The sequence below is a fragment of the Synchiropus splendidus genome, chromosome 4 (genome assembly GCF_027744825.2).
Source record: "Synchiropus splendidus isolate RoL2022-P1 chromosome 4, RoL_Sspl_1.0, whole genome shotgun sequence".
NCBI lineage: Eukaryota > Metazoa > Chordata > Actinopteri > Syngnathiformes > Callionymidae > Synchiropus > Synchiropus splendidus.
The window spans coordinates 28596859-28623953 of NC_071337.1; the positions used below are offsets into that span (position 1 = coordinate 28596859).

The following is a 27095-nucleotide window of genomic DNA, read 5'->3' on the forward strand; positions in this document are numbered from 1 at the left end:
ACTTGCCTCAAGGAACGGAACAAAACAAAAACAAAATCAAACCCATGGATTGTTTGTCATACAAGGAGTGTCATTCAATCACATTCCATTTCCTACTCAAGCAACAAATGTTCTTCGGGAGTCAAAAACAAAACATCACTGAACTCCAACACAACTGACTGTGTTTTGGGAAAAGTGGTTATGTTCTATACATTTGTTTTTCTTTTGAATGAGGCTATGATTTGAGGGATACAAACACAAAATAACCCCTTTATTTGATTCAATGAACGAAAATGTTGTCGTAAAGCCATCATGCTGAGGTCAAAGGGTAAACAATACTGTTCATTATTTTTATTTATTCTCAGAGAGTGCAGAAGTTGAGCAGGTCAGGAGGACGCTACAAGAACAGCAATAAAACATCACACCATCTGCACAAGCCGTGTTAAGTTTTGACATGTGTTGGTGATGCTGAGCACAAAAACCTAACGGGGAACTTGAACAGTTGTAAAATAGCGGAATATTTCCCCTCACACACAAACGTGAGCCAAGTAATGCAAAACTGCACAGCTGAATGCCGCCAGCGCGGCAGAAATACACCACTACATGAATATAAAAGTCAGGCCATTCTAGAGAGCTTCCAATTTAATCCCTTGTTTAGTTGACAACTTGATCACATCTAAAACGTTACATTGTGCTTCTATATGCGAACATGTCTGTTGCCAGTGAAACTGCGTGCACCTTAACAACAGGACCGCATGCCTTTTAAATAAATGTTGGATCCTTGCTTATTGGTGGGGGTGGGGTGGGGGGCACAATTAAAATGGAAAACAAGACGGAACAAAGAGAGAAATATACAATAAAGGACGGTAGATAGCAGACTGAAGGTGGGGGGTAAAATGAAAATGAGATTCTGAACAAAGCACGATAGTTTTAGAGTGCAAACTTGAAATTAAGCCGGTAAGATAATAAAAGGATTAAAATGGTGGTGATGAAGGTGGGTTTCTCTAAAATGTTCTTCAATATATCATTTACTTTCTATTTTTTGGAGAGGGCCAGTTGCCCCGCTTCTCTCCGCGGTTACCACTGAAATTAGCAGCGCCCCCAGTTCCACCACCAGGTGGACCCCGATGACCTCGTCCACCACCTCCGCCAGCATTGACCCGGCGATTTTGCCGCTCCATTCCAGGACGCTGGCTTGAGAAGCTTCTTTTGTTAGCAAAAGGCTCCTTTCCGGCCATCTCCCGCTCCACCACGACCCCTCCTCCTCCTCTGCCCACATGATGGTGATGGTGAGCGGCATAAGACTTTCCTCCGCCTTCACGATCTCTGAATTCAGTGAAGTCGCTGCTCTCAGAGGCGGTCTCCCACTCCTCATTGGCCTGGTCTGAGTTCTGATTTGTAAAGTCTGGGGACTTTGCTCCATGGTTCTGGTGGTGGTGTGGCGGGTGGGTGGGCCCATTGTTGCCGGCGTTGTAGTTATGATGGTGGTGACTGTTGGCATTGCCAAGATTCCCACTGCCACTGTTGTTGTTGTTGTTGGTGGTGGTGGTGGTTGTGGTTGCTAATCCAGTGTTGTGGTTTACATTTTGAGCATTCCCCATCAGGGGTGTTGGGACTGGGGCTCCGTTAATGTCCTGGACTGAATTTAAAGAAGGAGAGGAGGGTCTTCCCCCACCAATTACCCCAACTCCACCATTGATGCGTGCTGCATTCTCTCTTTCCTTCAATCGGCGGAAGCGTGGTGGTTTGTCCTGCTGATGCTGAGATCGTCCGTGGCGGCGACGTCTGGGGGGACGCTCAAATCCACCAGGAGGGAACCCACGGGGAGCTGAATTAGGCCCAACAGACACCGATGAAGGACTAGCTTGGTGGCTCGCTGGTGCTCCATTTTCAGTGGGTACTACATTTGCAGGAGGCACAGATGCCTGCGGAGGAGTTGACCCTTGACCGTGAGCTTGACTTCCATCAGCCATCTTGTCCTTCTTCTCTCCCACATGTCCGCCACGACTCAAGTCTTTGGGGCCAGAGGTTGGCGTCACAGACTGTTGCTTCCGGTGTGAATTTGGTGGCTTGGTAGATCCCCCCTGTGGACCAGAGTTGGGAGGGTTTCTGTGTGTGCCACATGGGCCTCCATTTCCACAACTCCTGTACACATTCCCACTTCCTCCTCCAGCTCCACCTCCACCTCTGCCCCTCCTTGAGGGGACACCTCTTGGGGTAAACACTCGAGCATGTGGGACTCTTGTTTGCGAGGAGGAAATGTTACCACTGCCACTGCTGTTGGCATTTTCGGCACCATTTTTCTTTTTAGCTTTCTGGTTTTCTTCCTTGTCAGAGGGAACACTTGCTCCACTCTCACTGCCAGTTTCAGAGCCCCTCTCCCTCCGTCTCTTAGGAATCTCTTCATACTCTGAGCCCTCGCTGCGAGTTTCACTGCGATTTCTGGCTCTGGCTGGGTTGTGCTGGGACCGGTCTATGCCAGGCCTCCCACTAGCTCCCTCAGCCTTGACATCCTGAAGGACACCGGAAGCCACAGATGAGCGGTAGTCTCTTCCACTTCTTCCACCCATGCGCCCTCTGCCAGTCGCACTAGGTCCAGCGCTGGCTATGTAGGTTCCCCGAAAACCTCGACCACGCCCATAGAACTCTCCCCCTCTGCCACGGGTGCCTCTTGCCCCCTTGGCTGGGACTCCATGCTGATGAGGGTTTGCCCCCACTCTTTCAAAAGAGCGCTCAACATCTTTTCTGGATGTGGGTCCAGATGTGTTCTCATCTTTGGACCCCCTGCCTCCACCACCACCTCCGCCCTGGCTTCTATCTTTTGCACCATTCTTAGGCTTGCCTGTCGGCTCCTCTTTACCCAATACACTTGCCGAGTTCTGTGCAGAAGAACCCTCCTGTTTAGGGGGAGCAGACTGGCTGCCATCTTGCTCTTTATCTTTAGCATAACCATGGTTTGGCTTTTCTCCTCCATCACCGTCACCTTCTCTCTTTGCCTCCTTTTGCGCAGGCCTCTTGATCGGACCGGCCCGCTTACTGGCATTGCTTCCTCCTGTGTGATTGGGGGGCTTGTTTTCAGAAGTTGTGGTTGAGTCTTCAGCACTGCGAGGGTTGTTGCCCCTCCTGCCATGAGTAGACCCTCCACCAGGCCTTGGACCCCATGTGGTTTCAGTCTTGTGCTCCCTCCCACCTCTTTGGTTCGACTTCGGATGGGCGTGATGGTGCTGCTGCTGGGCCTGGGAATGACCTCCATGTTGAGCTGGAGGGTTGCTGTTGGGTGTAAAGAGCTTTTCATGTTTCATGTTATTGCCGGCACTGCCGCCTCTTTCCACACGGCCGACTTCTGCTCCTCTGTGAGAGGGAGGAATTTGTGAGGAAACTTTTCCTTCTTCCCTGGCTGATGAGGACGAAGTAGAAGAACATGAAGATGAGAGAGAGGGCTGTTGAAGTGGGGGAGATGATTCAGTTTTCCTTGGAGGAGCCTCTACAACCCTTTCACGGTTGTTTTCTGGCTTGTGTGAATGCACAGTAAAGTGTGACAGCTGAGGGTGGGGACCATGAGCGTGCAGGTGAGGGTTTCCCTCCGCAGGGGGGGCCTCTGAGCGACCATTGCGATCATAGTGATTGTGCGGGGCTCCCCAAACCTGTTGCTGCCCTCTAGAGGGACCTTCGTCCTGATGACTGAAGCTATGAGTGGAGCTCCCCCTTTCACTTGCCCTTTGCTGCTGCGGCGGCAACCTTGCACCATGATCTGGGAAGTTGCTGTAGTTGCCTCGCCCACTTATGTATTGATGGCCAGTTCCCTGGGCTGAACTTTGAGCACTTGCAGGAGGTGGGGTTTGATTTGATGGCCCAGGACTAGAGGTGGGCTGTTGGATAGATCCAAAACTGGCATCTCTCATACGGTGAGGAGGAGTGTCACTCCTGGAAAAAGAAAGAGGAAAAATCTAGATGAATAAAGACAAAAATCAGAGAAACACTACAGTAGAATGATAAACGACTACTGCTACTATGGCAAAACATATTCTGTTTCAAATGAGAACAAAGTCACCAACAGTAGTCAACTAGGCCACTATGCTGCAGAAGAGCAGTAACACTTTTCTACTGGTTCATTTGACCATGAAAGATAAGTAGTCAGAGGAATGTCACCTGAGGGGTCAATCACAGCATAGCAATCACATGAAATGTGAGACCAAATATTTCACTGTTTCAACTGTGCCATTTTAAGTTTTAATTCTACCACTTTGTTTGTACCTCGGTCCTTTTGCTACATCATCTTCATCCAAAGACTGTTTCTGTCTCAAAGGCGATGTCAAACTGCGGCCTTCGGCAGCTCCAGGAAACACCTCAGAGCCCCAGGCAAGCTTTGGATCCATCGGTGGCGTCCCATGAGTTTGGTGTACCGGATGTTGTGGTTGCCGATCGAAGGGGTCAGAACCAGAGCCCCCTGAATCAGACCGTTCTCGCCCCATTAGCCCTGGATGGATAATAATGTTTAAATGCGGTTTGAATGGAGAACACTGACAAAAATGGAAAATTACACATGGCACTAGAGCACATTGTCTTACCAGATGGGTGCATTCCGGCAGGATAATAATCCATGGGCGGAGGGCGACCTTGCATCATGCGTGGATCCATGTATGACATCATTACCCACCGTGGGTCAAAATTCATGGTTAGAGGTGGCGGACGCACCATATTACTGGGCTGATACATCTGGCCACTCTGTTTAGGTCCTGGTCCAGGCTGGCTTGCTGAGCCTGGTGAGGGACCTTGTGGAGGTTGCGGGGAAAGCTGGCTTTGAGATGCCTGATTGTGCTGCTGCTGCTGCCATTGCTGCTGCTGCTTCAGAAGTTGCTCCTGAAAGTCACAGTAAATCAAGTGGGACCCATCTAGTCACTGCTATAACCAGAAAATAAGTTCTTACCTGCTGCTGCCTCTGAAAACGAGGGGGAAGAGATTTCTGGTACTTTGAGTAACCTGGGCCAGGGGGTCCCCCAGGCTGGCGACCTGTCCCACCACTCCCAATGTTCTCTACCTTCAGTGGATCAGCTCCTCGTTCAACCACACCAGGTGCACGGACTTGAGGAGGACCACTGACATTGTCTTTCTTTTCTGTTAAAGCAGACTCTGGTGCAGGCTGCACTGGCTGGGTCACTACTGTCTGTGGACCTGGCTGGGCATCTGACACAAAAACAAGGACTGAATTACACAGTCTGAAATGCATCACAATATCATTCATATCGGCACCAAGTGCTTCTGTTTTGGAAATACTGTTTGCTGAACAAAGTCAAGTATTCTGAAATTGTTCCTGAAAATGAACACTACAAGTCAACACTAACAAATTCAACAGATGAACTACATGAAAAAATAATACACTTGCGAGGTTAAGGTTAATCAGACTCCATCATGGTCTACCTGAGACAATAACAATACAAGAGACTCACCGGTTGTAGAGTCATAACTGCTGTTGCTACTTGCTCGAGGTCTGTCAGCGACGGCCGGGACTGGACCGGACTGCACAGCCAGCATTGGAGGCTCATCTGGATCCACACATGGTGATGGGGGTTGACTGGTGTTGGGGGATGAAGCGGAAGCAGACAAAGACGGACTGGGGCTTCCAGCAGTGGCTGCTGTAGAAGTCCCATCTAGGCTTGGAGTTTTACTGGAACCACTGTTTCCTACACTGCCACCTTGCTGTTGCTGCTTCTCATCGAGGCGTTTCAACTTCTCGGCACAGGCAGCACGACGCTCCTCCTCCATCCTGCGTTCTTCCTCCTCCCGTCGTCGACGAGCTCGCTCCACTGCTGCAGAGATCTCAGTGGAGGACTGTTTTCTGCGCTGACGCCATGTCTCATCTTCATCATCTCCCTGACCACCATGGACCAACAGGCCAGGCTGCGGAGGGGGAGTAGATCCTTTTGTTGCTGGCTGGCCTTGTTTAACAGAGGCCTGATTTGAAGCCAGGTTATGTGACCGATCCTTCACAAGGATAATAAATATATGAAATAAGTAATTTCACTACAATGTCATTGTATTTTAGAAGGTGAATGACTGCATGCAGTATTAAAAAATAAGGAAAAGATTTCTCATTTTCATCTTTAACTCCCATGTCTGCATTGTAGACATGAGGCAGTCATGCAGGTTTTTAGTTCTAACAACTGATAATGAGCAGTACTTCGAAATACCAACCTGCTGAGCTGATGGTCCTCCAGAGCCACCAGTCCAGGCTCCATCATCACCCCATCCTTGCTTGCCCACAGGACCCTCTAGTGTGGCGTTCGCGACAGCAGAAAGATCTTGACAGGTATCTACACCACTGTCGGAGGTTTGTGAGTTAGCAGCGGTATCCTGGGACCTCTGCGGTTCACTACAAGATTGACATTCAAATTAAGAACATTTCTAGATTTCTTCAAACATCAACTTAATGATTCTTTACATACCGAGAGTCATTTTTGCCCTCAGTTTTATCATCCTCTCCCTCTTCATCCCCTTCATCATCACTGAACTTCAGCTTGGCAGAGTAATCAATTTCCTCCTGAGCTCCTGTTGAATCAATACCCATGTTTCAGCAAATGGGTTTGGGTAGAGGGTTCAATCGCACAATACAACTGAGAGCATCTTGAGTAACACCTGCCCATTAAGAGCAAAGCACATTTTCTCTAAGGAGAAACACAAGTATTTGCAAGCCATGTTTACCTGCCCAGCCCTCATCTCCATCGTGATCTAGCTCATCGAGTTCTTTAAGATCATCCTGCTTCAAAATAGAAGGTCGCTTCACCACCTCTCCACCCGCATCTCGGTGAGGACCTTGCGAGCGACCTTCAGGTCCACCCTGGCCACGAGAGAATCTGTAGAAAAGAAGACATCGTAAATAACTTTATTCACCTCTAAGGAAAGGGTTCAACAAAAATTATAAAAACAGTAATCATAGTACTACTGTACGAACTACTAATAAGGATGGTTGATATGGGCAAAACATTATGATAAATTTTGCTACTCTGGCAACAACAATAAAACTTGCAATAAATAGGTCCATTCTATTACATGAGTATGACACACAACATCCTGTCTTGAAAGCACAACTGTTTTATGCTGAGACTTTGCGGTTACTAACTTGTTGGAGACAAACTCCACTAATAAGTTTCATTCTAAAACAGTTTCAAGAGAGACTGTAGTGTGTCCACCATATGGAATAGAATGAAAATGCATTTATCGTGATAAATTATCGCCAAAATGTATTTTGTCCATATCACCCATCTCTAATTTTTATTGAAGTGTTCGGCAAACATATGTGGACCACTGGATCTAACAAAACCAACACTGACCCAAAGACTCCATGTCTACTTGTGTCATTATTGAGTTTCTTGTATTAAAAAGTCACTTAAAACTAAGATCATGAACCACGACTGTCGTAAGTCTAAGTTTTACTCAGGCATGAAATAAATGGCAAAATGAATACTTGTACATAAATCTGGCCTCCATTTTGAAACAAATTGAAGACCAATAAAACCACAACAATTTTTGAGCATCAGTTCTTCATTCAAGTTCACTATAGTACATTCGGTTTGACCGGGTAGCAGTGCTGTCACCTTAATTACATTTCACTGGGGGGCACAGAACAAATTAGCGTTTTAAAAAATTGAGGCAGAAAAATGTCTCCAAACTCAGTCACGTGGCAGATACTTCCTTGATCTATGATATATTTTAGCGGATCTTATTAGTAAAAAGTTACCCACTCGCTATTTTATAATTAGAAGCCACAGGGTAAAAACGCTCTTGACTCACATTAAATGTGAGTCATCCGTTTTTAATTACAATTTGTCAGCAGTTTTGGACAGACAGTTGATAAATTTGCATAAAATGTCAAGAAAATCTGGATTCAATGGAAAGAGTCCAAGACTTCAACAGACGTACTTAAGTGATCTGCACTTCAGTACACCAAGTACTTAAGCACCAGAGACTGATGGATATATTGGTAAAAAAACAAAGGTCTGATTCAACCGATTCCAAAAATTGGGAGACTGCTTGAAACATTTTTGTTGCACAAAATTTTGTGCCGCAAAATTCTGTTGATAATACTACAACATTTTTAACCTATGATTAAGCCTACTCTAATGTTGCAACAAAACAAACAAACATCAATTCAACTACCTTTGAGTGGGTCCTTCCCCTGGTGTCGGATACCTGTAAGGACCTTGAGGGCCATATGGTGCCGGGAAGGGCAGAAATGGAGGATACATCTAGGAAGAAACCATTTTGGAATTAATACATACATATACATACATATACACCTATAACCCTTGGTACAGAGAGACGTCATTATTATGAGAGCCTTGCGTATTGCACACAAAAGTTACATCGGCACTTTAAAATATTGACAAATTATAGACGAACGCGGGAAAGCTGAGGGGGGGTCAGCAGGTCACAAGCTTTTAGCTAGGATTTTGAAACGGGGCGTCCAAAGGCTTGCCCCCAGCCCATTCAACACCCAACGTCCATGTTGCCACAATAACACTTTGACACAGGGGTCTCCTGGGAAGTTGTTTAACTTGAGTGACCATGATTAATTAAAAAAAACAACAACATATTTTTATAATGACTCTTTCCCTTACTACCAGCTAAATGTCTATAGTTGTGATCAACTTCCTTTATACATTTATGCAAGATAAGCATACAGTTGTGTCAGCTGTGTATGTTTTCTAAACGTTCACACATTTAAACATTCATTCATTCAAACAAAATCGAAGGCTTGCCTATCGATTAAATAAATAGAACTACCTGACTTTTGTTTCCTGTTGAACCATTTTCCCCTTATATTCCTCAACACGCCCTCTAGGCTAAAAGCCCGGCAGGACAATTGCAACATTAAGGTAATTGAAATTGAAACAGTTCATTTTTCAACATTATATAGCAGACCTCCACATCAACATGTCAACTACTCATACTTTCATGCATTTGGAGCCAATTTTTGAGAAACAATTTGGCCCATGAAAGCAGAAGTACTTCCATGTATATTTAGCACAGCGACACTCAAGAAGCAATTACAAAACCATGTCAAACTTTGGGAATATTCATATAATGACATTTTGATTTGATTTTCAGCAGCACAACACCACCATCAAAGCATGACAAACTGTCAATACACATTTCGGACAAAAAGTAACATACTTCTGAAATTAACTTACGAATGGAGGCATGATCCCTCTGTATTGGGGGTATCCCGGCCCAACAGGAGGCTGAGGCAGGGGCAGGGCAGGGCTTCCTGCTGGAGGGTTTCTAGGTGGTCCATGGGCCTGAGGCACAACCCCAGCTGGACCTTCCAACAGGAGTGCCCCACCATTTCCCCCCTCCACTGCCCCCTCCCCAGAGAGGGTGGGTGCCAGGGCTCGGCCCCCACCGTCTCGCCAACTTGTGACGTCTGAAATAAAGAATGACAAAGATTTAATCCCATTAACTGAGTCCCACTTTAAATTAAGCACTGATGTACGTTTTCCCTAATGCAGGTCACTGAACTTAATGATGCAAAGAAGGCAGCAGGGCACAAGCTTGATCTTAACCATGAAAAAAACAACACAGACAAAAGACCGGCAGTAATTTGTTTTTTCCATCCAGCATATTTAAAGTTCATTTAAAGCTCAAAATTGTGAAACTATGGGCCAGGGTTGAAATTAGGGCCTCATTTATTGCTCACACAGGAAGAAATTGAAAACAAACCAAAAAGACACAATCTTCAGAATTTTCAGAAACAGTCTGCAGGAGAAATCACTCACTTTGAGGGCGGAGGCTTGGTCCTGGCCCATACCACTGATCTGCAGTGGCCTGTTCTTTGCCAGCTTTGTCCTGGTCGCCAGCCGCCTGCAGGGTGGGAAATTCCTCTCGAGAGAATGGCAACGGTAGGTTTGATACCTTTCCACCTGCAAAACAGTTTCCATAGTTTCACTGAGAGCAAAGAGCAAGCAAATGACTATGAGTTTCCAAATGCAACAAACATTAAAGTGTGTCACTTAACAAAACGTTCCATCTATAAGAATTTACTTTCAGATAATTGTCATACTTGTTAAGGAACAAATCACTTTGATAAAATAGATTGGTATTACTAGACCAATACATCTTGTCAAATGCGCCGTCGTATATAAATATTCCTTGTTTAAAAAAAGAGAACCCCCAAACACTAACCATCCCCTTGTGTTCCATGTGTAACACTGGCCTGTGCCCAAGACCTTGCTCCTGCGGCCTGGGTTGAAGCTGGGGTCAGTACCTGAGAGAATACACACCAGAAAATGTCAACACCTATAAGATTTACACACAAACACAGTAATAAAATGATTTCATCTTACTGTGGCTGCTGGCACCTCTGAAGCTGGTGGGGTTCTCGTGCGATTCGGTGCAAGTGTCTGTGAAGCCACAGGCAGCTGCGGTTCCTGCTGCGGTGCTGACAATGCATCGGTACTGAGCAGAACAAAAGTTGTGTTAGAGGACCATGCTAACTGTCAGGACACACCGGTGAAGAAAGACAGGTACATCACCAACTCCAATTGAGAGAATTACTTACACTTGACCCATGATGCCGTGTGTTTAAACTACAGTCTGCCTCAATAGAACATATTTCTACACATTGATATCCCACGTATGATACTTATTATTATTTACTTTAAATACTTAATAATTAATCTGTAATTTCACCTAAACAGCTTGAATCGAAAGTGTCAGGCAATGTTAAAATATGTACTATTCCCAGGTAAGCATTCCTAATTCAAACAATTACAATGAAAATGAATTTGTATGCGGCATATACGTCAGAAATGAAGTGGTTCAGGAAAAAAAACGAAAACAGTAGTTGCTTAATTATCATTTGCTCACTTTCCAGACACCCACGAAGAGTAAGAATGTGCAATTTAAATAGAAGAAAAGTCATCTAAAATCAGCCTGTGATAGACCCTTATTGCCCTGTGTTGTGTTGAGAAAATGAAGGCCTGGTCTACCTGTCAGAAACAGTCTTAAGGATGAAGTAATGAAGGTCTCACTACACACAACCAAAGCAGAGAAATAGGCTGGTAAGTGGGCATATTGTCTCTTCTGAGACGTCCACTATATTTTATTTACATTGATATTCATATTTTAGGCCAGAAAAATATACATTTCAGGGGAACAAACACCTTAAAAATAGAAAGTGTGACGTTCTGGGACAGCAAGGGTGCAGTGCAGTCTGGATGACTTTCAGAACCTCTGAAACACCACTGCAGTGTGCGTCTGTCCTCTAGTTGTTGCCACTTTACCTCTTTGGGTCTGCCGTTTCCTGTTTGCTTGCCCATCCTGTGCCGTCTTTGGGAACGAGCGAGACGTTGGGATCGTTGCCTTTATTTTCTGCCTTCAGACTTGGCAAGTTGGCAGGAGGTGGCATGCGCCGCGCTGAGGCAACTTTACCGAGAGACTGCAAGCCATGGCGGGGGGGAACTGGCAATCAGACAAGGAGGTCATTAGAGAGATGGACCACTGGAAAATGACACCGATGGAAAGCAATGAGATACATGATGACAGACCGGCCACTTTCATCACTGCAGGCGCAATTATGTTACAGTTCCGAAGGCATTTCTTCTAGAGTCATGATTTTCATGTGAAATTATTTCAGATTTGAAGGAAACCTTTTGAAAACTGTTACTATACAAATATACTATGTGCAAATGAAGGTAGAGTGTTAGTACAAAGATCATGACTGAGCCAATTGTTTTTGACAACTTTTATAGTAATCCACCAGTATAGCATGGAATCAATCTGTAGAGGAATTGTGTGGTGAGGAAAGGGACAGCTGGTTGGACCTAACGGAGTGCCTCTGAATTAAACATGAACTTGGAAGTGGCAGCAGAAGCCAGGTCGAGCCACAAGCGAGCCTCTGTAGCAGATCACACTCAGCTGACATGACATCCTCCAAGCTAGGCTTTTTGAGTTATTTGACTACAATTGCGATAGATAGAAGACAATTTTGTGGAGAGCAGAGTAATTGGGTACAAAGAATCCATACCACTGTCGTACTTCTGAATATTATCATTGCTGAGTAAGGCACAATGATTCACCCAATACTGCTTGAACAACAAACAGTAACTTATTTTCATTAGGTATAGCTTGAAACATTGAGAGTGTACAGCCCAATAGTAAAGTAGCTCCCACATAAGCTGCCTTTTGTTAACCGCAGTTTCCTGCAGCACTTCATGAGAAATCCCCATCCCCACCCCCCTTCAAGCAACAAACTACAGTGATTAGCCGTGCAGACCAGCCACCTTTTAAAAGGGAATACAGAATTGATCTTCCAGTTAGGGCTGCACTGATAGATCGGCCGGTCGACTTATCAACACCAATATTGCCATTTATGATGTCGTCACGATTGGCTGATCAAACAACAAATATTTGTCAACTTTTTTTGTTTTAAAAATGAGACTATTTATATTGATACAGTACATAGTGAGCAATGTCATTTCTCCTTCAAATAGTGCAATGTAACAAAGACAAAATGTGTTAGAGACCCACCAACTGCGGCAGCATTAGACATTTGTGAACTAGCCAGCCACGGTGGAGGTCATTTGGCAATAGTTCTCTGTCAAGGCAAATGACAACTGATTTGTAATTTGCAACACGTGCACCCTTGGAGTCAGCCTCGGCGATAAAAGAAGAAAAATAAGTGTTTTTTTATTGCGCTTATTATTATTATTGCTGTTTAATCGGTTTGAGTAATTGTTAATCCCCAAATGGTAGACTGTACTATATTTACACAATTAAGTATAGTAAGAAATAATATGTAGGAAACTAACCATTAAAATACGAGGTTGTACACATGTAAAAGTAATTGAGATTATTTTCCTGAGGACTTTTTCCCCAATTAAATTACATTACTTACGGCAACTTAACCTATTTAAGATGCTAGCCACAAAAATAGACCCGAAGCAGGCATATGGCCTTATTTAGATTAGATGTCCTTTGTTACATACAACTTTATGTGGAACAGTCTCACATTTTACCTTTCATCATCGTGAATAATGACAAGAATTTCTGCAGTTCACTTTTTGTGATTTTTTTTTTCTGTAACAGGATTAACTCTGTGCCTCGTGAAACAACCTTCAAACAGAGAAATACTCACCAACAGGCTTTTGTGTTTCAAGGCTCTTTCCTTTGTATGTATCAAACAAGTTGAGGGACGCATACTTGGTTTTGCCTTCCTTCCCCTTTGCAGTTTGCCCAGAGCGCTCTGACATTGCGCTGTCCGCTCATTGAGTATGGTGAGCCCTGAGACTGAAGAAAGAAGAGACCAATTTCAAAATCAATAATTTTTGTTTAAGAAAATCTTCAACAGAGACTGACATGTTATTGTGTGCATTTAGTGGCGCTACAGTGTTAGTTCTCAACACTGACACCACAGTCACAGGAGCACTGACGTGAATTTGGAAAACACAGCAACACAGACAGCTTGTCCTGTCAAAAACATGTATTCCACTTAACACAGGTCACAATAAGACTGCGTGGAAACCTGTGCAACCGGCTGACGAGAACCTTTGCAAAGAGGCAGTTGTTTTTCTTTCAAATAATTGTGACAGTGAAAGGATTAATAAAGAGCAATAGCTATATTTGTACACTTGGGCAGTGCAAAATTCATTATTTCATATTTTGATTTTATTAATGTCATTCAAAAAGCTGGAATTTCAGAAAGTGCAGATAAATAATTGAATAATTTGTATGTTCTTTTTATTAGGGACAATGAATTAAAGTTATTGGTGGTTGGTGTCCAGTGCAAACGGCCTTTTATGTCTATTCTCCGGTCCTATAAAGCCGACATTTTTGTGGATGTGGAACAGCTCTGACCATCAAATTCTCTGATGGACAGTTGATGTCATGAAAATATATAAATAAAAAATGGTGACCGAAGGTCCAATCAACCGATCACAGTGGCCCCAGGAACAGAAGAGAAGTGGGAAGAAGACGTCAGAATACATATGGACCAAAACAGCACATTTTAGCACTTTCATGAGTCTAACGTGACATGGCTCAATCCTAGCAGCATGAAGCTTGTTTGCAGCATAACTCTGTATTATAGTGATCAATGACTCTGGTTGATTGACTGAGCTGCAGAGCCTCATGGGAAGACCATGTTCCTTGTTGTTGAGGGTGATATTCACCTACTTCACTTATAACAGTGACTGAACAGGGTGGGTAAATTGGACAAGCCAGAGAAACTGCACTCATTAGTGATGGTATTGACCTTTGATGTCAGAGGTCCTTTAAAGAGCCAAACTCCTTTGTTGAAAAAAAGCATCAGGCTCGCGAGCCATAGGTTCCTGACCCCTGACCACGACAAACAACTGCACTGAGAGCTACCTCTGTTGCCAAAATGCGCACCCACTCATTCAGCAGTACAATGGGCATTCGAAACATGTCATGAAAAGACCTGGCAACCATTTTACTTGGCCCATGTAGGTAGTTCCAAGTATGTTTCCACCACATTCCATAATTGGATAGTTGCAATAAATCAGATTAAATTATTGGTTTTATCAATGATATTTGCTGCTAATTTTTAAACTGGAATTAACTGTAATAATATTCATCAATACATGTCATACTATTGCATACTTTGTATACTGTCAGGGAAAAGTACTGTGTTACAACTAAATGAGATATACGCTGTGTTCAAAACTGTGAATGGATATTGAGAAGAATAATGCACACATTTTCTATTATCTCCACAAGCACAACCCAATCACTAAATGTATTGTTGGATAAGACTTTACAGCGCGTAAATCAACTTCGTTCAAGCTGGTATCAGCGTATATAGTATGAACAAATACTTTATCCATTTACCTTCTTGAAGTTGTGTATATTAAACTTAGGAGTTCCACAAAATATAATGCAAATGCCTTAAAGATCAGATATTTAAAATCCTCAACCAACGATTATGGCCATTGTCTTTATTGTCATCTGGGAAGTCTTTATGACATTTCTAGGGACCCAACAAACAAAATGAAGACACACTAAATCTATGACATGTCATCAAGGATAATGTTGGAGCAATTAAATACAAAAGAACCATTTTCATTTGGCCTGTTGGATCATAATCGGCGTCGGCTATGGTGACTGTGCAATAGCTTGCAAACATCCAAAACAGTGATCGGAATTTAGCATACCTGAATAATTCACATTGAGGAATGGAATATGTGTGAAATTAAATAAGAGCCAAGTAATTGTCAATGAACAGTATATATTTCTTAAATACATGTTTAACTGAATAATAATGTGTTATATTCAAAAGCTATGTCTACAATCTTAACATAAAAATACACTGACACTGCCCCAGCTCTATATTTAAGTCACACTGGACATAAAAGAACCTGAAGCAACTTTTACTATTTTATTTCTCATTACTTATGAGAAATAAAATCTCAGTGTAGTCGCTGTATAAAGGTCCGTATCTCTCATCACTCTCTCTCATGTGCAAACGCATCTCCACTGCGTGTGTGACCCCTCCATCCCTAATTTGCTCAATGCATACGCACATTTTGACCAATCATCAGCAACACATACAGAAAGAAAATGAAATAAATCCATAAATTGGTTCTTTAACATTAGCCAATTCTTCAAATAGCTAACTGGCTGCACGTCCTGTCTCGTACGTAGTGGTGTCACTCGGCGGTCGCTGATGTAAATGTCTTGCATGTGTCTGTGTGTGCGCAGTAGTTAAAATGCACGTGTCACACGCTGAATGCGAGACTTGAGATCCCAGTGTAATTAGCCTGCCCGTGTCTCTGTGCCTGTACATTGATTCAGACCCGTTTAAGAGCTATTCTATGGGAAAACATAACTTTCTACCATGTAGGTTGTAATATGTTTCGCAATGTTTAAAATTAAATTGATGCAGATAAATCGACATAAATGGACACAAAACATCATGGGTCACTCTCGCATCTGTCAGTTTGTAGTTTAGAGTGACTCAACCTTGTCATCAGTCCACGGCAGCGCCTCTTTCCGCATTTAGTTTAGTGCTAATACAGTGCACAAACTTCATATGTGCATGAGCTGTGCCGTCCTGATTTGCTTTAGAGCATTACAGCACCTACTACGGGTATAGCACATGCAATGCATCATTTTAAGCCACATACAGAGGACTCATATGAATGGCTGATATAATCCTGTTATATACATTTTCATAGAATTCTCTCCTGAAACTAGCAGGTAAAAAGATCAGGTGGGAAAAGGTGCATCTCTATGTGGATGAAGTCGAAAACGTTTCACTTAGGGGCTTGAGGTCTTTCAACAGGTCATTCACTGCTTCAACAAAAAAGTATGGAGCAAGGCGTTTCAAGCAGACTAGCTAAAATATCTACGGAAATGCCTCAATTACCGTGGTATTACATTTGAACTCATCTCAGACATATTCCAAACACAGCTGGTGGATCCTTTTACTTGCCCTCATCGATACCCAAGAAACAAAAACAGGGTTTCTAGAATCAAGCGTCCCTACCTGGTATTCTGTATATACAACATGTATGTCACAAAGATGAATCTGTACGAGTGTAAGAACACAAGTTAAATTGTGAATGTCTCTTCTTTGTGTGAACTTTGATCTGCTGAGGAATGACTGTAAACCGAATTTTATAATTTATATTATATTTCCCTGGTAAGAGTCCAGTAATATGAGTAAATTACATGTTTTAAATAAAAAAATATTCTGTAGACTGACTCTTTTTTCCATGTACACCCACCACATTCACACAGGGGTGTCACACACAATCACACACGGGGCCACATTTTTAAAGGCAGTCTTAACTGCAGACTGAACAAGGTCTACATAAAGTACTGCATGTTGAACAGTGAAAACGAGACTTAACAGAACACATTATTGGTATCACTCTTAATTCTTTGAGGGTAAGGTAAACACTGTGTCTATACTAGGAAGTGTCTGGATAACCACTTACATATATAAACACAGGAGTGATTGAAATTATTACTGGGTATAATTACCATACTATTGGAAACCACAAACATTGCTTATACAGATAACATCCAGGATGACGTCTGTGCTTTTACACCTGTCTTATTTGTCGTTACAAAGCAAATAAACTTCAAATCCAATGACAATAACCACACTTACATGTTAAGAAAAGGGGCAGTATAAATTGATCAAGTTAAGTCGCGGATATCAAACAAAGAAATAACCTGACCTAAAGGACAAACCTCCACAACACTGGTCTGTTGTGAGCTTTATTCCAGCCTCCAAAGTAAACAGAAAACGGTGACAGCTTTGTTGTGACGGACAGTTATCGAGACACAGGCGAATACAACCACACATTTAGAATACCGAGCTCAACACAGATGAGATTAGAAAATGAGGTCGAGGGATGCCTGGTCAACTACATGTCGGGCTCGGATTAACCGGGCCAAAACGTTCTGCAGCAACGCACTACATCACAAAGCGGCCTTGTAATGCTAACAATCAACAAGACCGAGTGGCTTCTCAGCCAAAGTGACTGTTACGTGACCTACATGATTCCCACAGAGTAAATTGAAAGCAACGCGTGTACATTATTGATATTTCGAGGCTCTAGTGGTGGTGGCAGCAGCTGGCCGGTGCAGGGCCCGGTGGTCGCGCTGGGAGGGGGACTGCGTTCATGTTTCATAATACATTTTCAGCCCTTGCGGTATCTGCTCCTTCTCAGGAATGAATCGAACCTTTGGCACATACAGACGCGTTCATGTTCAAAAGCTCCACTGCTTTGTACACCATAAACAGAACGTAAAAGCGCCGGAAATAAATATACTTAATAAGAGAACAAAACAAAATGGCGGTGGAGATGTGGCACAGTGTAAAAGGCGAATAACCTGCGCTAGCGTTAGCGACCTACACACACACCCCGTTAAAACTACGAACACACACTCGGAATTGTTTATGTAATTCATGACGTTCATTCTTCGTGTGACTTAAATGTGTTTTCTTCGCTAGTTCTAACCCACATCGGTCAATTTGACAAAAGCATGATAATCCCCTCGCTTAGCGATGCTAAAGGCTAGGCTAACCAGCAACAACAACCAACAAATGAAGCCCATTATCCAGCAAACTCCAAAATACAATCGGTGGGAGATAAACACTATACACATATTGACTAATTCACTTAGCAGGCCTAAGAAAAGAGCTTGTATATACCAGCCACTAACCTGGTTTTGTCCCGAGTTGTGTGGGGGTTGAAGCGCAGAGCGAGGTTAGCAATGCTATGGCGTAGCTTTCTAGCAAAGTGACAAACACAGCTTAATCTCTTAGCACTGAACCGACCCAATACAACCTGAATAACAATTACATTAATAGACAGGGCTTACTTGCACTCCTTTTATTTCCCAAAAAAGTAACCAAAAGGGAAAGAAAAATGTGAAGCTGGGCTTGATCCGTCACCTAAAGAGCCGTCTACGGCTTCTGAGTGACTTCCAGCGATGGAAGCCGTTTGGTACCGAATCGTAATGTATTCAGCAGTGGCGTAGACAGAAATGACACCGTGGGCCGGTCTCGACGAAACAGGGTGGGTCGATCCAGCGCCAGTCATAATGTTTATATCTACAATGATAGAACTTATGTGCCAGATTGACTAAAATTACGTCCAAGGGGAAACACGATGCTTTACACATCCCCACACTTCTGAGGGACCTCGTTCTTGGTAACTACATTTGCAGGCATGTCATTTGTCTTCAGAGTCAAATAACCATCAAGAATACACTCGGTTTATTTAGAAAAGTCAACGTTTCCTCTTGGAGTGCACAAGACAGAGATATAATCTGACTATTTCAAGTGTTGCATTGGCCAGTGATGAACATCCAGTTCTCTGTTATTGAGTCGTGTCGACATTGAAACAATGTGCAAGAAGGGCCGGGGACACCTCACCCTCCTGACGAGACGTGGCCTTTTGATGCAATTGTGGTGGCCCCTGTGTTATCTTTCGACTCATCTGTTGAAAAGTGGTTAAGAGTGTCAGTGGGAGGTGCGGGGTATGAGACAACACTTCCCACCCCATCAATGCACCACACGATGGAGCCTTTGAGGAGTTCCTCCAGCTCCAAACTTCAGCAGCCTCAGTGCAGGAAGGGGAGAAACGGCAGGTAATTCCAGGTCACCACCGCCAATTCCTGCACTCATGTCTGATTCCTCAAGTCGTGCTCTGTTTTCTACTGCTGTCAGCAAATAAATCCCCTCTTTGTGGGACAAACAACTTATAAATGAACTCTGAACAGGGGCAGCCAGGGACACGCTGTGCATAGCAAGCTGGCATGAGATAGAGGTATCATGTTGTCAGTGATAACAACTACTATTTGAGACCCAACTGTGCAACTGTTTATACTGTATTACTCAAAAGACCGTACATGACTGTGGAGACTACGTCCTATATCATGGAGACGCGTAACAGGGTGTGTATCTTTCAGGATTCTCACGAGCCACTTTCTGCTTTCTTTATTTGAGTCTGGCACTCCCTGATTCAACTGATAGTTCAACTGCACAACAGTTAAATGGATTGTAAAATAGTTCCACCATTCACATTCATCCTTTGTTCTTAAGACAGAAGACGTGTTTGCTTCGAGAGGGTGTTCCTTTGAGAAAAAAAAATAAAGGAGGCAGCCGAAAGCCCTTGTCTTTCTGAGTCACGTTGATCCATACCTGAACTCTCGGTCCTAACCTCCACTCACCGCACGCACTGTTCACTTAAATCATACTTGCAAAATGCACCCCTTTATCAACTGTGGTTGTAACATAAAAAGAAGAATGGAATTCTAGCAATGTATTTATATCCACATTGATTCTGCACCATAAAAGAGATAAACATAAAACACCAGTTTTAGCAAAAGTATTTCCTTCACACTTGGCACACATCATTAAAACAGTTAAAAAAAAAAACAGAAGAAAGCACACAGATAAGTGTGATCGAAATGGAAACAAAATGCCAGTGACGCAGCATACAGATGAACAAGCATCATCATTAGTCTGTTTCACAGGCTGTCGTCGCATGTCCATGTCGTTGTTCCAGAGAGTCTTGATTTAAAGAAAAAAAACATTCATCAAAAAAGATGATTTGATCAACTTGATGGGAAAAAAAGACAAAAAATATGACAAACAAAATGAAATCCCCCATTTTCATCCCAAAGTTCATATCCTGAGAGTCAAGGCTGACAACAGCCTTTGTTACTTCACCCTCGTGTGGTTGCACCTAGGAAACAAACAAATCGGTTAGCAGAGTTTTTTTTTGACAGCAGACAGATTTATTAGACTCTGTAGTGCATTAATGGCGTTAAAAAAGGCAGAGACGGAACTTATGCAGACACATACAGGGCCTACGTGCCAATATAAATCTCACTAGACTCAATGCTTTAGGTGATTCAACTATTGCAGTGCATTACAGCACACGGCCATAGCTTGTAGTTTTAAATTTAAATTAAAACTTTTTAAATTAATTTAAATAAAATTTAAACACCCTACCATCCGTACACAGTCCTGCTCTTACCTGTGGTTCTTCACCTTTACTTGCCATCATACAAGTGAACCTTGACGAAAGAGATGGTTTCAATCGTGCTCTTGTGGCCTTTCTCAAAGACGACGTATATGTACTTCTGATCCTCCACAGAACCGCTATCTAAAGATGTCACACAGGAGTACCCGCTCGGCCCGGCCCATATTTGGAGAGCTTTGTCCACCCACGAAATGCCATTGGTGAGAGACCAACGTAAGGTCAGGTTAACTCCTGCACAGACACGTCAATGATCACTTACTCAGTGTATGGAATTATACAGTAGTTTACAGTATGTTGAGCAATTTTAGATTATTTAAGATTATTCATCAGACAACATTCACATCCACATTTTTGATTTGGTATAGTACTACTATATGGGACGGAAAGTGACAGCAGGGGTCAGTCTCTCAATATAGTGAAATCAAAATTGAATGCACACATTTTAATCACATACAAAAAGCCTTTGTCAATGAGTTATTCAATTTTGATAACTATATTGAGAGACTGACTGCTGCTGTCACTTTTCGTCCCACTGTATGAGATCCATCTGAGCTTGAATATTACTCTTCTGAATCAGATTTTTTTTCTAAACAATTGTGTGTGAGGGTTCTTACTGCTTGTCTCATGTGATGGGTTGGTGAAGAAGACCACGCCTTCCTTCTGCACAGCACCAGCAGCGACCTGTGGATCAATCAGCGCAGAGTCGAAGAACAAACCATCCACAGGAAGAGTCAACCCTCCGTCCCAGCTGCGCACCACCAGACGACACTTGCAGTGATAACTGTTCTGGTTCCGCACGGTGATGAGGATACTGCCGTCCAACAATTCGACAGGCTGCCAGGGACAAACATTTTCAGTTACATAGGTGACTGGTTTCCAGTGGGTGCAAAAAGAGTGGATCCCTGATTGACAGCAAATATGAAACAAATCTTTTCCAACAACCACTTATAATTTTAAGACTCATAAGACTCAGCTATTCTTTCAGTTCATCACAATATTCACAACATAGCTTGTTCCATGATCGGGAGTTATTCTTGTTCAGGCTCTTGGGTCCCATGGTTTAATACACCTGTATGCTACTGAGGCGGAGAAGAGAGTGCGGGCTTGGTGGAGACAACTGTGGTTTCAAAGCAGCAGCAAGAGAGAAAAGGGAAACTTTATAGGGCAGCAGAGGTCACTGACATGACGCATGGTAAACAGACATCGGAAACAGAGTAAAAACAGTCATGAAGAAAGTGAGGTTGTACATGAGTCTGACTCATAGGACAAGATCTTCTTTGCTCTTCTTCTTCTTTTCTCTCCGAGTACATCACCATAAAATCTAGACTGATGGGTTAACATGCAGCGACTCCTCGGCAGAATTCAGAGTTTTCAACTTGTGCATTTGATGCGACAAATATTGGCTGAAATGTGTCGCTCGAAATGCACTGAAGCTAACACAATGTGTTGCATGGGAGTGGGGGACTCCCATATTGTGGCGCTACAGTCTGGCACAAGTACTTGCGCCTCTATATTGACCAGGCGTGCATCAGTGGCATGATCTTGTTCGGTGCCAACACACCTTCACATGAGGGGTGAAAATAAAGTATTGTTATGGTCTACCTACCTGGCACCATGTATTGATCTTCTACTATATAAAATGTGGCATTTCACCAGTTTGTTAGTCAGCAATCTTCCGAGTAGAGCTGAGTATTAATTCAGATTTCCCATAATGATTGTCAACGACCTGGTTCAATTCCAATTGAACCTAGAAATAATGTTGCAAATAGTGGATGAACCCTCTAACTTGGCACATTATTACAAATATTACAATTTAGACAGAACATACAGTGGAACCTCGGTTCTCGACCACAATCCGTTCCATAATGCGGTTCGAGAAGTGATTTGTTTGAAATCTGAATCAATTTTTCCCATTACAATGAATGGAAAAAGAAATAATGCGTTCCAAGCCTTAAAATAGGCTTTTGTAGGAGTGAATGTAGAGTGTCTGCTGCAGGTGCGCTGTTCCTCTATGTGTGTGGCCGCTGCATGTGGGAGGGGTTGCCGAGTGAGTGACGTCTCTCCAGAAGTGAAGAGGTGCCCGGTGCGTGTCCAGCTCTGAATGTGCGCTTCTGTGCAGTTTGGCTGTGACAAAGTCATAAACCAAGTAACGCTCTGTCTCAGACTCGCCTCATCCAGCCAACAACAGGACATAAAACCCTGGAGTGCGCGCTCCAGCACCTCCCATGTGACACTCTACCACGGTCCAGTGCGGAGACAGGAAAGGTTTTACACCTCAATATGAAGAAAAAACAGTCAGTAAATGTAGCTAACGGGACACGTATACATACAGAGGCTGCGCTATAGAGTGAACCCTCGCTATAACACGGTTCACCTTTTGCGGCTTCGCTGTTTCACGAATTTTTAGTGCAGTTTTTTATTTTTTTTTATTTTTTTAAAACAGTGCATTGTGTTCTGCATCCTGATTGGCTAAGGGACTAACCAACGTGAACAGTCTCCGCGCCTCGTCTCTGTACAGCTTGCCAAATTTATGTTTGCAAATTTACTCCATGATAAAACCCACAATGTCAACAAAACATTCCGCACTGGCAAAGGCACCTGAGGATGCGCCCAAAAGGAAGAGAAAGATGCTAAATATTGCAGAAAAAGTTACATTTCTGGATATGCTGAAGGAAGGTAGAAGCTATGTGGCTGTCAGGCGCCATTATGGAATAAATGATAAAGAAGGAGGTAAATAACATAAGGAGGACGGCAGCAATCAGTTTTAACAAGGATGCAAAAACTGTCCACAAATAGTTCAGTATTGTATAATAACTGTAAAAAAATAAAGCTGACTACTTCACGGATTTCGCCTATCAGAGGTTCTTTTTGGAATGTAACCCCCATGATAAATGAAGGTTCACTGTACACAATAGCAAAGCGCGTCGTTGGTCAGCCGATCGGTCCGCGCACGTTTTGTTTTTTCCAGCTTTTTTCGGTGGCGTTCGAGTTCTGGATTTTCGTTCGAAATCAGAAGCAAAAAAATCTCAAAATTTTCGTTCAAACTCTGATTTGTTCGAAGTCTGGGACGTTCGAAAACCGAGGTTCCACTGTATTAAATAATCAATTTGGAATTTAATATCCTCTAAATGTGAAAGCCAATGCCAAAACAATGCGGTTCGGAGAGTCGGGAGGATCTTTGTCCATGTGTGACCAGATGAGTTTTCATATGTGGTATGGTTTGGATTTGAACAACGAACAACACATTTAAGCTTGTTATTTTTGCATTTCACATGCTATGATCTTTACCAAACCTGTAACCTCAGGGTTACTCCCATGTGATCTCCTCCTCACAGGTAGACATGCAGTGACAGACACGAAACATTGCAGCCCATTTTCACTCTTACTTAACTTATCACAAACACATTCTTTTTCTGATGTCGTAGATGGACTCTAGTAATGCAAAGAAGAAAACAGTACAGAAAGCAGTACAGAGCTGCTGGTTTATTAATGTTTGAATTTATGCAAGTTTAATGCGATTGCTGTCAACACAACTAGTTAGTCAGTGAGTAAATCATCAGCATATATATATATATATATATATATATATATATATATATATGAATCATTGAATTATATGATTTGTTAGAGTAAATCCAGGTATGACTGTTTATCTAGAATGACTGGGGATTGGTGAACCAAAGTTGAAGTTAATATGAGTGTTGTACCTGGCACTCATCAGGGTTGAAGTCGTTTTTGTTCTTCTTCTGGTTGTAAGGGATGCTTTTCAGAGCGCCTCCGTTGTACCAGGTTTTTCCATGATCATCGCTTAGGATGCAGAAAACACCATCACCTTCCAAAGACCCATGTCCACACACAACCAGCCGTCCTTTGTTTGGAGCATAACGTTTCTGCGGTGAAGAAACAGAGAATGAATGAGGGAATCACAGTAAAACTGTATTGACATTTGTCAACTCAAAGCCATCTCACAAGTAGTGAGTGTAGCTATGTTAATGTCTATTGAGGTTACTAGTCCACTTGAACATGTCCTCTCACCTGGAGCCCGGTGCCTGGTCCACCGACAAAAGTCTTCATTCCAATTTGTTTTGAGAGGTTTTTGGGTGGACCCCAGCTGAGTCCATCATCCCTGCTCTCCACCATCAAGGTGCTGGATGGCTTGCAATGATATTGGTGGAAGCAGAAGGAGTAGATCAAAATGATAGAGCCAACTTCTTCATCCACCACCACTGAGCCCAGGTTCAGTCCATCCGGATTCAATAAGTCGTCTAAAATAAAGCTGGTTGGCGACCAAGTAGCACCTGTTGGGAAAAAGGAACAATAATATTTGTACATTATTAGATGGGCAGACTTCCCTTCAGCCATGCCTGGGGATGTAAAAAAAACAAATGATACAAATGCTTAACATGTTGTGGTTTCACTTCCTTGAGGAGGTTTTCAAAGGAGTGACGAGGGTTTGCACTTTCACTTTTGCGTGGTAATGTATGGTGAGAGAACTCTCTGTGACCCTGACAATAGAGATGTTCACAGCCTATTGACTGGATAGCTGATGCTGTACGCGTGCCTGTGTGGGAATGTTTACCCTACTTTGTGGGGACCGATTCTCGACAAATCACTTCCTTGCGAGGACTGTATATTATTGTGGGAACATGTGGCTGGGCCCCACAAGGTTAAGCCTCAATTTGAGGTTTCAGTTTGGTTCAGAGTCCTGGTTAAGTTTAGCCATTTGTTTTGGATGGTTAAGTTCCGGGTGAGAGGCTGGTGAAAGCATTATCTCAATGAGAGGTCCTTAAGCGTGTGTGTCCATGTATAGTTATACTTGTGGGGACAAATTCTTGGATAGACACATGCTTGTGGGGACCGTATGCATTTGAGGGGACATCTTGGTGGTTCCCACGAGGTTAAGCCACTTAAAACTGAGGCTAAAACTCCAAAAACGGATCAGCTGAGTCTAGACACTGTGGATAAGATCTGCTTTCTGACAGGTACTTACCTTTGTCTGTGGACCTCCTCGCTGCGATGAATTTGGCCCCAGAGTCTTTGGATGAGAATTTCCTTGCCTCAGCGAAAGCCAACAGACTTCCCTTTGGGGTGAAGGTAATGAGTGGAATTCTGAAAGTGTTCACTTCTCCCTGAGCTCCGCTGACCCACAGCAGCTGCTCCTCAAAGATGAGTGGGTCAATCTGGACATAGATATGCAGGTATTGAAGTGGAGCACCAACATGGGAACATATTGACAGAACGGGAGTCAGTGGTCGAAGGTTCAGAGCTGGGTTCATCATGTTGTGGCATTTTTTTTATCATGACTGTATCATGTGCTTAAGTACTCAGTTAGTGAGCATTCATGTCGTCGCTCAGGATTCCAAAAAGGTGAAAGTCAAGTTGGCGGAGGTACACCCAGTGCCATGCGATTTGCGATCTTGTTTACTCTTTTGCCTGACATTTAAACCCTGTTCTTCAATTTTAGTAGGGCGATTCATGAAAAAATGGAAAGGTGGAGAAGAGAATACGACGACCTTTGACATGATTTGACATGGATTGACAAACACAAATAAGTTCAGGTCGCAACAATGGAATGAACATTTCTAAACCAGGAATAGTATGAAGCGTTATATACAGTATGTAAGCATACTGTAAGTGGGAGCAATGAAGACTCAAAAGGCGAATTATTGAACCAATAATTACCCGAAAATAAGCATGGCATCAATTAAAGAAGCGGGACACGTGAATAGAAACAAACCAGAACCTGAGTAAATTCGGCACACATTGCATGACCACTATCGGCTACACCAGGCCAAACAGTGTTTTAACATGTGCAAGATGTTCAAGTAGCAGCAACTCTCACCTCACTAGAATTGTACAAGCCCAGGGAAGACGAGATGACAGCGGAGAGAAGGAGAATTCTGACGACACAGTGAAGACGGTCCATGGCGAGAGACACTTCTCTGCTTAGCTGGCAAAATTTTACATTGAACTGTCCACAAACGCGACAACAGTACAAACAGGATCAACAGGCAACCCGGAAATTACTGCCAGACGTTGTCCAGCATAACAAGTCATGTGACAAATATGCGGTCACGTGACTTTAGTCACGCGCTGCGAAGGCGGATGCGGAAGAACTACTTAAATAGGTCGACTTTATTGGAACTTTTTTTTGTGTGTGTGTGTGTGTTTTTTTTTGTTTGACTGCACTCTTGATATTTCAAAACAGTTTATTTTTCAGAGTTGACTTTAATTTGGGTTTTTAAATTAGTCTTCACAGCTGGTGTTCCTTGTATGAATTTTATTTTTATTTTTTTGTACATTTTTTGACTGCTATTATTAATACTTGTATAAGATCAATTTGCACAAAACACCTCTTGACTTATTTATTGATTGCATATTTTCTATGTTAATATACATTGCCACCCTTTTTACTATTATTTATTTTTTTTACTTCCAAGTTTCATTATGAATTATGAAATCAGTTTGGATAATCTGAGCAAAATATTGTGTGTTATGCAGTTATAAAATCAAGATCAGCGTGATCTTTAACATGAAGTGCTGGAAAGACTGAATGGCTGCGGAAAGGGATTCTACTGCAAGCAAATGACCACT

General features: G+C 42.9%; 1 protein-coding gene across 7 annotated transcripts; it reads right to left on the bottom strand.

Annotated features, from left to right (window-relative positions):
- Nucleotides 1-324: 324 nt before the first annotated feature.
- On the bottom strand, nt 325-26552 carry prrc2a (proline-rich coiled-coil 2A). Of its 7 annotated transcripts, XM_053861999.1 has the most exons (17): nt 18331-18513; nt 18172-18240; nt 13112-13263; nt 11259-11436; nt 10320-10431; nt 10159-10240; nt 9753-9896; nt 9168-9400; nt 8134-8222; nt 6679-6830; nt 6423-6525; nt 6172-6349; nt 5427-5961; nt 4907-5163; nt 4548-4839; nt 4234-4456; nt 325-3903 (listed from the first exon to the last, which is right to left on the bottom strand). In XM_053861999.1, the coding sequence occupies exons 3-17, from the start codon at nt 13224-13226 to the stop codon at nt 1008-1010; spliced, it is 5589 nt and encodes a 1862-aa protein (XP_053717974.1). In that variant the 5' UTR covers nt 13227-13263; nt 18172-18240; nt 18331-18513; the 3' UTR covers nt 325-1007. The 7 variants fall into 7 exon arrangements, 5 of the variants coding, with proteins under 5 accessions (XP_053717974.1, XP_053717977.1, XP_053717973.1 ...); XM_053862002.1 differs by lacking the exon at nt 18172-18240 and having other exon boundaries at nt 5427-5877; nt 18331-18514; XM_053861998.1 differs by lacking the exon at nt 18172-18240 and having other exon boundaries at nt 18331-18512.
- Between the last annotated feature and the right edge of the window lie 543 nt (nt 26553-27095).